Here is a 13,299-nt window from a genome sequence, read left to right as displayed (position 1 = left end):
TATCCTGTCCTCACAATGTTCTGTAAATATTAAGTATTACATATGCATTAGCTATTGCTGTACAGATTTCTGAAGTATTTTTATGTATATTAGACTCAATCATGAGCTTTAAGACGATGAAAACAGCAGCAAGTTTTTACACTAAGGACTCTAATTTAGTAGAAAACGATGAAAGGACCGGCCACGATACTGGCCTTTTCTTTCTAAAACAGACACCTTATATAATATTGTAAACTGTGTGCGATTTTACATCTTCAGTTTTGTTTGCTCAGAATTTCACACAGAAACAAGACATAAATATACTTAAGAAAAAAAATTGTTGGAAATAAAGGCAGTACCAACACTGAGCAAATATAAACAAATATGGTAAGCACACCTACACAGAATCAGCACAGGCTATTTTTAGCCAAAACCCCAAAACCACCATGGCATTTTTATGGCTTATGACTGAAGAGGACCTTTCAAACCAGTGTCCCCAATTTGAACAGTAAGTCACTTCAGGGTTGATAAAAGATTATAATATCATGTAATACCAATATGTCAGCATCATAAAACTTAGAAACTTCATTAAACTGTCCCTTCCTGGTAATGTAATCATAAACATTTCACTTTTGTAAAGATGGGACTCCAGTGGAGTAGAGTTACTTATATGTATTTATTTTCTCATTTGCATTGCCTGTGGATATCATTCCTATATTACCTTTGTATGCTTATATACTGATGGTATTTCAGATTATAAACTTCCTCAAACTAGGGATTATAGTTATTTTATGATTACATATGGACCCAATATGTTTCCCCCAAAGCAACAAAAAAGTGAAGATAAACCCCCCAAATAAGGCACACAAACAGTACTTGAGAGACCAAATTAGCAATTGTTCAAAAGATAAAAGATGTGATCAAAAATCACCAGAGAAGCTGCCAGAGAAAGCAGTGAAGAAACATAATTTACACAAAGCATAAAGATTTCCAAGTACTGGAGAAGGAACTTCTAAACAAATGAAGGCCGCCGCTCTCCTGATGCCACAAACTAAGGAATTGTGGGTAAATTCCTGGTAGATTTCTTACAAAAACAGTTTAATATCTGTTTACCAAAATAAGAATGTTTTTAATTCTTACTTCTTCACATATATTTAAATTTGTGGTTGCTATTGAAAATACTATGTCTATAAACTTAAATGGAACAACTTTTTAAGCACAAATTTAGCGCTGAAGTAACATTTACTAAACCATTAAATTTTTGCAATTACATATACAATGTAAGACTCATTTATTGATAAAGAGCAAGTACTAGTGAGCTGGTAACAGGCACTGTGCTACATGCCTTGTAGACATCTCTATCTACTTTCCAACATATTACCTGTAGCATTGCTTATGTGTAAGTATGGAATTTCACCCAGCTGGGTCTATGTAGCTCCAGAGCTGACCTCTGAACTACCAAGTGCAGTCAGGGTTCTGGGGAGCACTATTATCACTGACATCCCTCCCACTGCAGCACATATGAAGATTTCATTCTTTCTAAAAGTTCTAAACCAATGTCTACTATGAGCCACAACTTGTCAATGAGGGCTTGAAATTTGAGGGAGGAGGGAGAACTTGGTCTGTGTAGTCACAGAGGGCCACCTATGCGCCTATACGGAGAGAGGTCAGAAGTCTTCCCTCAGAGGAGAACACATCACAGATGGTCAACTACAGAGCAGCGTTGATCAGAAAATATCTTTACTCTTTCTTTCTCTGCCCTCCCTACCACCCTCTGTCTATTCCTCACTGTGCCCGATGACACTAAGTTATTAAAACACGGAACATTTCTAGCAAAGCATCTAATCAAAGTTGTTTATTGCACATGTGTTCTTATCTTTGAGTGTGCACATGTAACTTTTCACTGAGGACTGAGCTTCCAGACAAGACAGGTGATTTTTTTACCAACCTTTTTGGCTCTACAGCCTCATATACAAGCTCTTTACATAAACTAACAAATCTTGGAAGACAACAATGCCAGGCTTTGAAGCTGATGTGAATAATAGAAAAGATATTGTACGTTGGGGCAACTTACTTATGACAGATCTCAAACTCCTATCCGACCATATGGAGACTTTTCACAGACTGTACTAAAAATAAGGAGTCTACCTTGACAAACAGAGAAGTACTTCTATGATTAAAAACTTCTGTTTACAAATATTATTTCATACTACAGATTATATCAAGCACAACCTGACTAGTAGATTGTTTTTAGGATTTGAATATTTGGGGTGAAGGCCTCACCAGCTTGTTCCTAATGAGCATATCCTAATAACTGGATTGGATTTTCATAAGGGCTCAAGACCAATGGTGAAAGTTTGCTTTATCTGCTGAAACTGCTTTAGACAGAGACTACATAAATGTGGGCTTAGAGATAGAACACAGTGATAGCTGTATTCCTGAAGGCCCAGGGAATAAATCTTCCTTTTTATTTCCTGACTTCAGGCTACCTTTTCCTCTACCTTCCTTTCTTATACTCTACTAGATTTTTATGCCTTGGAGTCCTTCAGCTAATGCTGTCAAGAGGAATGGACAGTGTTTAATGACAGGATTGAATGCACCCCTGTTTGGAATGACGGATCCTAAAGGAGTCACCACTATTTCTACTGCTTATAAAGAAGAGCTTATAAGAAAATAACTTATTTTCTTATTTTTTTTACAACACTTTTATATTCACAAAAAATACAAGTTTTTAGCACAGGCAGGAGTAAGTACACTGAAGTTGAACAAAACCAGATGAGAAAGGGCAAGCTAGAGCTGTAGGGAAGTGATCTCAGAAGAGATGTATTAGTAGAAACTGAGTAAGAGCATGAAAATATTTGTAAGGAGAGGCTGGAGAGGGAACTCCAGAAGGCCTGACCATGGTCCAGCTTTCTTCTGTGGTAGCAGCTTTTGCCTAATGCTGACACCTGAAGCCATGGCATCTATTTTTACAGGTATTGTGAACACAAGTCACTGTGAACACAAGTCACTGCAATCACTGTTCTGTTATCTGGGGAAACACGGTCACTGAATAATAAATGCTTTAAGATAGCTAGATCACTGCTATTTTCTCAGAACATTTTCCCCTTTAATTTTAAGAGGGGGTCTTACTATCTAGGCTCGGGCAATTCTCGTCTGGGGATACTACAGGCCAGTGCCACCAAGACCAACTGAAAGAACTTTTATAAAAATAGATGAGAGATCATTTGTGTTGTTTACCAATGAAACTGTATTGTATAAAAACAAATTTTGGTCTTTAAAAATAGTGGGAGAACGGCAAACTTCATCTGAGAGCTTCCGGAGGGAGCAGAACCTCTCAGAAAGAAAGGTCTGGGTTGCCATGGCATTTTCAGCCAGGCATTGTGATGTCTTATCAGTTCAAGGAGTAGTAGTACAAGGTCTCTGGCTGCTTTTCCAGCTCGGACCCCCTCCCGGAATATTTCTTCACTTGTGTCTCACACCCTACAAGATCTACCAACAGGAAGTGAGAGGAACACAGACACCACTTTGCTAACTTCCCTGAATACTGATTCTGAAGCCTTTGGAGTAAGAGAACTACAACTCCCACCGTTCCTGACGCTGTGTTGCCTTTGCAGCTGCGCAGTGGCTAGAATCAAAATTACACACACATTCTTCGGCACCCTTGGGCCTCATTACCTTTTGTGGCCACTCTGCATAAGCTAACCTCCCTCATCTTCTTTGGGAGGAATTCTGAGCATGTGGAAGGTTTTGGCGTGACAAACACATCTAAAGGTACCAGTTGGTGAACAGAAGTCTTGACCGGTGAAGGTTCCTGACTCGGGAATCTAGGTAGCGTACATACAACAGCTCAAGGCACTTGGTCACTTGAGTGACCAGAGGAATATAAAGCATCGGAGAGTAAGCCTGTTCTCTTGACTATCAGCTTGCCAAAGCAGTCTTACCATGAAGAAAGAACAGTGGAAACGATGAGGGGGAAAGACACGGGCAGTGAAACCAGGACGGCAGCCACGGAGCATGGAGGGGCGCAAACGCTACTGTTGGGTACCCGGGAAAGAGAGGACACAGACAGAAAGGCAAGCTCACCGCACAGGCCAGGCCCGAGAGTTCAGGAGCAGACTGTGTAGACTTTTCCCTGGTGAAAGGCTACCGAGAATTGTGCACGATGGCCAGACAGCACAAAGACGGCAGCAGGTCAAGAAGAGGGAACAGGTGCAAATCCAAGACCACCAGGAGCGCATGCTCCGAGGGCGGGAACTGATAGAGCAGAGGCTCAAGGAGAGACTCCTGAGGAGAAGCCAGGACCAGTTCCCTACACTAGAGAAGCTCGAGAGAGTGAAGAAGGAGGTGAAGGACTTTGAAAGGGCTAACCCACACCCGCTTCTGGAACTCCAAAGTAAGAGTCTAATTAAGTTGGAAAGTCTGATCGAGAAGTCTCAGGTGGGAGAGCAAGTGAAAACGGTTATAAAGCCTCGCCAAAAGAAATTCCTGGCCTTGCCACCCTTTTTCAAAAGTCATGTACGAAACATCAAAGATCAGTAAAATTTCAGGGCTTCTTGTGGGAAAAAAAAAAAAACAAAAAAACAAAAAAACAACGTAATGGGAAGTAATAAAGACTTTTAGAAGTACTGTGTCACTTGGAGATTATACAGTAACGCTGACAACCCATCTTCCTCATGATGCTAGAAGGGATAGAGAGATGGCTCAGTGGTTAGGAGCACCGGCTGCTCTTGCAGAGGATCTAGGTTCAATTCCCAGCACCCACGTGGCAGCTCACAACCATCTGTAACTCCAGTTCCAAGGGACCTGACACTCTCTTCTGGCCTCCACATGCACCAGGTATTCCAGTGCACAGACATGTATGCAGGCAAAACACTCATACACATAAAGTATTTTTTTAAAAAGGAATTTAAAATTAACTTTATTCTCCATATTATACCTTTCTTTTAAGAAAGTTTCTTAAAAACCAAAGCACAAACCATCCTCAGTAGTCGCCTACACTTTGGAGTTATGCATTGTAGGTGCATAGGACAACAAACACAAACCAGTCCAGGAAAAAGAATACATATGTAAGGGGATTCAGGAAGACAGATAAAATTTAAACTACAACATCCACATGCACAAAATGCTTTAAGAACAAGGTAAAGGCCAAAAGAAAGGCACTTCTCCTCTGTCCTTTACATAAATTATAGACGGGTATGAAAAATTCAGAATCTTAAGTTAGAAACAAATCCTATGAAATGGTCTTTAAAATGTAAATAATGTGATTTTAATATGAATATATTTCAGATTATTTCAACTAATCAAACATGATAAAGATTTCACTAACCCAGCACTCTCAAAAGGCAAGCCTCACAAGAGTACATGAGCAATCATATTCATTTGACCAGTTTTACAAAGGAAGCTGAGGTGGTGGGTGGGGTAATAGCAGGGCGGGAGCTGTCTGTCAAAAGAGGCAAAGATTTGGTACATGCCCCCGGCAGACCACCCAGAGCTATGTTCACTGGTGGAAGCTGAGGAAAGGAAAGCGGAGGAGTCACCAGTACCAACACAAACAATGCTCTTTCCAGGAGAGTTTATTTACAAAATAAACCAAAAATCAGACTTTGAGACCTCTTTCTACAAATGAATATCACAATGATTTTATTCTGATTAGAAACCATTAAGTACCAACCCATTGCTTTTTTGTGTCTCATAGTACAGAGAACACAAATGACCACTTTCAACATGTAGGGAATTGGAAATATTTTTCTGAAAAAATTACCACAGAAAAAAATTTAAACTTTTTAACACACCTCCCCTGTGGCAGGAGGCCAAGAATTTCCCACATCATGTGGCCTTTTGGCCTCACTTCCTACTGCTGCTCTGCATAAGACGCTGGTAAAGTTCTAGAAGTTTTGTTTTGTTTTGTTTTGTTTTAACCAAAGAACAGGTTTTGTTTTAAAGAACTTAACCTCTTGCATGAAACAAATGGAATAGATGGGGACTTTAGAGTTTTAATAGATATTAAAAAGTCCTTAAGTAATAATTTATAGTATGAGGTATTCCTCAAAATGGGCCAAGACAATACATAAAAACACAATGGATTAAAAAAATTCTGCACATTTCTTGAAAAAATAGTCCAATTTCAGGAACAGCTTGGGGAATGGCATTTTAAATATTGAATAACTGACTGAAGAATTCCATTTTCACCCAAAGAAATCAAGCAAGTCGAATGCAAAGTTTCTTGATGTCAAACACACTAAATACCTTCAAGTCTGACCTATTAATTTTCAGGAGTACTTTTATATATTTAATCTCTACAAACAAACTTTCCTGCTAAAATATATGAAGGAAAAAAAACAGCTGGGCGGTGGTGGCGCACGCCTTTAATCCCAGCACTCGGGAGGCAGAGCCAGGTGAATTTCTGTGAGTTCGAGGCCAGCCTGGGCTACCAAGTGAGTTCCAGGAAAGGCGCAAAGCTGCACAGAGAAACCCTGTCTCGAAAAACCAAAAAAAAAAAAAAAAAAAAGCAAAGATTTCTGATCTTTCTCTCATTTGGACAATTGTATTGATTTGGGGGTATATCTTCAAGAAAGAATAAAAACAGATCTGAAAAATTTAGGCAGTAAGATAAGATTAAAAAACTAAGTATTAGCCGGGCAGTGGTGGCTCATCTTGGATTGGAATCTTCAAACTATGACTCCAAATATTTTCTTTTTACAAAGTAACTGTTCCAGTCAGGCAGCAGTGGCACACGCCTTTAATCCCAGCACTCAGGAAGCAGAGCCAGGTGAATCTCTGTGAGTTCGAGGCCAGCCTGGTCTACAGAGCGAGATCCAGGGCAGGCACCAAAACTACACAGAGAAACCCTGTCTTGAAAAACAAACAAACAAAAAACCAACCAAGTATTTTAAGAGAAGATAAACCACTGACTTTCTTACCATCTGATAAAGGACATGAAAATAACCAAATAACTCTCACAACTCAATGAGAAAAACTTCAACTAACTAGAGGCCAAAGAGACTCATTAGAAGAGACATCTATGAAGTCTGTTGTGGCAGTGACCTTTTTAGTGCCAGCACTTGGGACCTTTAGTCCCAGCAGAGTCAGGCAGATCTCTGTGGTTTTGAAAGGGAAGCCTAGTCTACATGTTCTGGGCTAGCCAGGGCTACATAGCGAGCTGTCTCAAAGAAAAGAAAAAGAAAAAAAGATGCACAATGGCAAATACATATCTGAAAAAATGGTCAGTGAGTGCAATTAGGGAACTGAGAATGAAAACAAGCTGGTACAGTTTACCGTGAAGGCACACAAAATGACAAAAATCTTATCATTTATAGCAACATGGGTGAAATAAGCCAGGCTGAGAAAAGACAAAGCACCACATACAGAATATAAATAGGCTTAATTCAGAGACCAGACAAGCAGAAAGAACAGCGGCTGGTAGAGGCCAGAGGGGAAAGAAGAGGGTAATAAGGAGAGGCAGATGCAGGGGTGTAAACCATGGTCAGACAGGATGACTGTTGTTTTTAATGCAGTCAACATACAGCGGTATTCAATCCAGTAGAGCTAGCAGGTTTTGAATGTCCTCCTCTGAAGCAAGCAAATTTTAGATGATGGATAACCGAAGCATCAGAGAAGATCAATATACAAAGTACTAATGCAACCCACACCAGGCTGTGACACAGAAAAACAATTATCAATAAACCTTTACAATATGTTTGCTATGCACTTGAAAGAAAAGTAAATGCACTGTTACTATACAACTCAGCAGTCAAATTTCTTGGCACTTACCATAAGGAATATAAAACTTAAAAATACCCCATAGACCTACCCACATGTCAATATAATGGAGGCATTTTCTTAATTGACGTTCCCTCTTCCCAGATGAAAGCCAACTTGTGTCAAGTTGACTAAAAAACGAGCCACCACACATGAAAATATGATCGAGTATATGACTAAAGCTATGAGACTCTGGAAAGGCAAAGGTATGTAGAAATTACAAAGAACGGCTGCTAAGAATTCAGAGGGGAAGGAAGTGGTCTAAGTGGAGCACAAATATTGCTAAAGTAATCAAACTATCTATACTACACTCTCATCGTGGATACATCACTACAGACATCTGTCCAAGCCCACAGACTGTGAACTGGAGTCCAACTCCTAATGCAAGCTGTGGTTTTAAACAGTAATGATAAATGCCGGTTCACCAGCTCTGACACTGGAGGAGGGACAAGCAGCAATGGAGGATGAGTGCAGGGGAAGGGTTTTTCTGCAACATAAAACTGTACTAATGACTGAAGTCTATGACAGCAAAACAAATGTGGGCATTTTGTAATGAAAAAAGTTACCTATATTCAAATTTTATAACGAAACAGTGTTATCAAAGCATGAATTCTGTGTTAGGACCAATTTAAAACTCTGCATGTCACTGCCCCCAACAGAAGCAGGAGAACGCTCCCATAGCATGAAGGCCCAGTGCTCGTGAGATCATAAGCTCTGCATGTCCTTATTCCTAGAAGAAGCAGGAGAACACTCTGTAGCATGCAGGCCTAGTGCTCATGATATCACAGAACATGAAGGTTGTGAGAAAACAATTAGCAAATGACTGAGCTTCTGAAATTGGTGTCCTCAGACTTGATACCTGCATGTCTTTAACATGCATTATTGTACTTCTTACATACTCACTAATTCTCCTGAGAAAAATGACATCAGCAGGACTGGCCTGTCCAAGAGAGCAACAAAAAAAAAAAGGCTAAAAAGGTTCACTGCCAGGTGCTGCACAAAACCAGCGGTGACTCCTGGCTCAGTGCTCCTATCCACCAAGGCCTTTCAGTTTCCTGGAACACATTTGTCTCACACCTTTTGCAGCTACTCACATGGGTGCTTTGTGCTCTGGCTACAGGAGAGGTTCAGGTTCTGAGTCTGGCATTAGAGATCTTGCTTCTAATACTGACTTGGTGAGGGGGAAAAAATCAAGGCTTATAGGGGAGATGACATTCCCATCACATGCTGATTTATCCAAACAAAACTCTATGGAAAGCTAAAAATATGACTATGTGAATAGTGCTTTAAAATGAGAATAGATAGCTGGACCACAGAAACCTGGTTAACATTTTTAAAAAGTAAGATTAAGGAGCTGGAGAGAGTTAGGAACACTCACTATTCTTCCAGAAGATCTGAGTACAGTTCTCAGTACCCACACTGGGCTGTTTACAAACTCATGTAACTCTAGCTCCAAGAAGATACAATGTCTCTGACCTCTGTGGGCACCTGTGCTCAAACACACACACACACACACACACACACACACACACACACACACACATACTCACACTTTGAAAAATAAACTTTTTTTTTTTTTTTTGGTTTTTCGAGACAGGGTTTCTCTGTGTGGTTTTGGTCCCTGTCCTGGATCTCGCTCTGTAGACCAGGCTGGCCTCGAACTCACAGAGATCCGCCTGCTCTGCCTCCCGAGTGCTGGGATTAAAGGCGTGCGCCACCACCGCCCGGCAAACTTTTTTTTTTTAATGTGATGAGTAAATTTGAATCTTTTCATAAAGGGTAAAGTTAATATAATTCAAGTTAGCATCCCAAGGATGATTAAGTAAGGCTTTGTTTTGTTTTAAACTTATTAATTGGTTATTTAAATAAAGTGTTCTTCAGAATTCAGAAAAAAATGTTTCTGCATTTTCAAAGATTTTCTCACATGAGAAAAGTATAATTCTGTCAATATTCTGCTGATTTGATATTTCTAAAATGTTCACATGGCTAGTCCTAGGAATGAAATGTACAAAGAATTGAACAACTTTGAGATTACAGCTGATGTTATCAACCTAAGGCAGCCATCTTCTGCGGAGAAGTGAACTACTATATATACTGTCAATCAGAAATAAAACTGTTCGTAATATTTAAAACACAAAACTAAAAACCCTGATTTCTAGTATGGATGCACACACATTAGCAACGCTGAAGTTTGAAGAAAACGCATTCTCTATGGTTGCACTGAAGGAAAGTGTCTGCATGGCCAGGCCAACTTTTCACGACTCAGCAGTACTTACCCTACAAGCAGGACAAAAACAGAAACTATGCTGACAGTTGTGAAGACCCTTTGATGATTCTATTTTTCAAACTCAGCAGGTAAGATTCATTAAGGGATCATCACCACCACTTATTTTCAAAAGGAAACATAGGGTTAAGGATGTAGTTCAGTGGTGGGGTGCTTGCCTATCATATGGGAGGCTCTAGGCTGGACCTGTGGCACTGTGGGAAAACAGGGAGAAGGAAGTGTAAAGATGTATGGGTAAGGGAGAGGGGGAAAGATGGGGAAAGGAGGGGACAGGGAAGGCAAAGTCAGAGTGCAAGTCATGTGCAGTTAGGAGAAACCACAGACACGAAGCCAAAAGAAGAGAACTTTCATTCATATGGGTGTCCATTGCTTAATAGAAAATTTGTTTTATATAAATCCACAATAATCAGGAAAGTTTGAAGTCATAAATAATTTTACAAATTCAGTCACAAATTTGAAATTCATTTAAAAACTGACATTTTTTTTTTTTTTTCCGAGACAGGGTTTCTCTGTGTAGCTTTGCGCCTTTCCTGGAACTCGATTTGGAGACCAGGCTGGCCTCGAACTCACAGAGATCCGCCTGGCTCTGCCTCCCGAGTGCTGGGATTAAAGGCGTGCGCCACCACCGCCCGGCTTAAAAACTGACATTTTAAAAATGAGTATTTTCATAGTTTAAGACTATGTCATAATAAACCTTTTATAATGTAACAGTAAATATTAAGACATTACATCAAATTAACGTTCATATATCTCCAGGCTATAGAAGAATGTGCCCAAAAAATACTTAGTGAAGAAATGTGAGTAATATAATGAATGTGTCTCTTAAAAATTAGTGACTTATATTTTTGGTTGTGAGCCTAGCCTTTAACAGCTGAGCCATCTCTCCAGCTACCAAGTGAGTTCCAGGAAAGGCGCAAAGCTACACAGAGAAACCCTGTCTCGAAAAACAAAAACAAAAAACAAAACAAAAAAAAAAATTAGTGACTTATGATCTTCAAGAATTTCTGAGACAGAGTAGAGTAGACTCATGGATGACAAGATTTCAGCCCACATATCAAAGACATATCAATTCTCTAAGCTAACATGCTTTTGAAATTATTTTATCAATTAAGTCAAATACATCTCAGTTTTAATAGACATGGAATACTCTACACGTGTGCACGCATATACACAAAATATTTGTGTATTTCATGCATGTTCACATTCAAAGAATCAGATTATGTATCTGGGTCTTGATCTCCCTTTGCCAGTTTATTCATTCATTAGAAATCAGTGACATGAGCCAGGCATGATGGCACAGGCTTTTAAGCCCAGCACTAGAAATTGAGAGGCAGAGACAGGCAGATCTCTGAGTTCAAGGCCAGCCTTGTCTACATTACAAGATTCAAGTCAGTCAGGGCTACATAATGAGACCCCCGTCTCAAAAATAATTAACTAATTAATAAAAAATAAAGACCATGCCGAAATCAGTGTCTTTTTTTGTTGGCTACTTGGGTCTTTCTATGGCTTATGTTGGTGGTTCTCAAATGACATGACTTCAAAACCCAGAAAGTTCTACCAAGCCCTACACTTTACAGGGTTGTTTTATTAAGTTAATTATTGACAAAATTGTTTTCAATCATCTTTTACAATATTAACTATATTCTAACACACAACACACGAATTTCTTGTCTCCAAGAGAATGGTGAATGTGGTTGGAAAAAAAAAAAAGAATAAACAGGATGGTACTTAAAGGTCTGGTTAGTGACCAAGAATAAAAAAAATCACCACCACTCATTTATAAACTAAGCTGTTTAACAGACAAAAATACACTTCAGGAAACCTGTCCACGTGCTTAGTGTAGTGGGGATAAGGTTCAGAAGTTATCTTTCCAACACTACAGTCATGGTGTGGAAGGGGGCTACTTTCTACAAGTACATGCAGCACAGCATCTTATTTAGACACATGGCATGCACAAACGCAGTTCTCCAAAGTAACATAAAACCTAATAGGAACTGGGCACTAGAGTTAATATGTTACAGTCCCAGGCAACAGGAATGTTTCTAAATTATATCTGCAATACAAAGAAAACTAAATTGAACCTACTGTGAGAGTGTGTGTGTGTGTGTGTGTGTGTGTGTGTGTGTGTGTGTGTGTGTGTAAGCACATATATATGAGTGCTGATATGGATGTTCAGAAATGCACATCCATGTGGAGGCCAGAAATTAGCATTGGTGTCTTCCTCTATCACTCTCAATCTCATCTTTTGGGGAAGAGTCTCTCACAGAATCTGGAGCTCACCAACAGGAAAGATTGTCTGGCCGGCAAACTCTGGGGTCTGCCTGTTGCCTGTTCCCATACCCACCCCAGGAGAGGAGGGACTAGAGTTACAAAAGCTCTCCACTATGCTCAGCCTTTTTGTCAGTTTGGTTTTTTGAGAAAAGGTTTCTCTGTGTAGCCCTGGTGGTCCTGAAGCTCACTTTGGAGACGAGGCTAGCCTTAAACTCAGAGATCTGCCTGCCTTTGCCTCCCGAGTGTGGGATTAAAGGCATGTGCCACCCCTACCCAGGTATGCCCAGCTTTTACATGAGTACTAAGTAGAAAACTTAGGTCCTCATGCTGGCACGTTAAGTACTTTACCAGTTAAGTCCTCTCCTCAGCCCTACTGTGGTATTTTTATTAAGTTACTGAATAAAGTCAATCTCATTTTGAATAGTACCCTTCTACTCTCATGGTACTGAAGAATACTTATCCCAGAAGACAGTGGGTATTCTTACAGCAAAGTTATCTAGCACCCCATACTATAAAAGAGACAATAAATGATTAAATGAACTATAAATGGTGTGCTGGCTAGTTTTATGTCAGTTTGACACAAGCTGGAGTCATCTGAAAGGAGGGAGCCTCAATTGAGAAAATGCCTCCATAAGATTCTGCTGTAGGGAATTCTCTTTGTGTGAGTGTGGTTTTTTTATTTAAATTTTTTTCATTTTGCATACCAACCACAATTCCCCCTCCCTCCCCTTCTCCCACTACCCCTCACCACTCCCCCCCCCACCACACTCCTTCCACTCCTCATAGGGGGTAAGGCCTCCCTTGGGGAATCAACCAAGTCTGGCATAGCAAGGTGAGGTAGGACCAAGCCCCTCCCCCCTACATCCAGGCTAAGCAAGGTACCCCACCATAGAGAATGGTCTCCAAAAAGCTAGATCATGCAACTGGGATAAGTCCTGGTCCCACTGCCAGGGGGTCCACAAACAGATCAAGCCACATAACTGTCACCCACATTCAGAGGGCCT

At 40.1% G+C, this 13,299-nt stretch overlaps 2 protein-coding genes across 4 annotated transcripts in view; one reads left to right on the top strand and one right to left on the bottom strand.

Annotated features, from left to right (window-relative positions):
* Window positions 1–13,299, bottom strand: part of Supt3h (SPT3 homolog, SAGA and STAGA complex component) — a 355,460-nt gene that overhangs the window by 233,221 nt on the left and 108,940 nt on the right. The gene's annotated exons all lie outside the window — the stretch shown is intronic.
* Window positions 3,997–4,521, top strand: LOC128114950 (putative uncharacterized protein ZNRD1-AS1). The gene has a single exon (XM_052745411.1). The coding sequence runs from the start codon at window positions 3,997–3,999 to the stop codon at window positions 4,519–4,521; it is 525 nt and encodes a 174-aa protein (XP_052601371.1).

Source organism: Peromyscus californicus, unplaced genomic scaffold, assembly GCF_007827085.1.
Source record: "Peromyscus californicus insignis strain IS unplaced genomic scaffold, ASM782708v3 Scaffold_19__1_contigs__length_69161282, whole genome shotgun sequence".
NCBI lineage: Eukaryota > Metazoa > Chordata > Mammalia > Rodentia > Cricetidae > Peromyscus > Peromyscus californicus.
The sequence above is the reverse complement of the archived record's forward strand: the minus strand, read 5'-3'. Positions and strand labels throughout refer to the sequence as shown.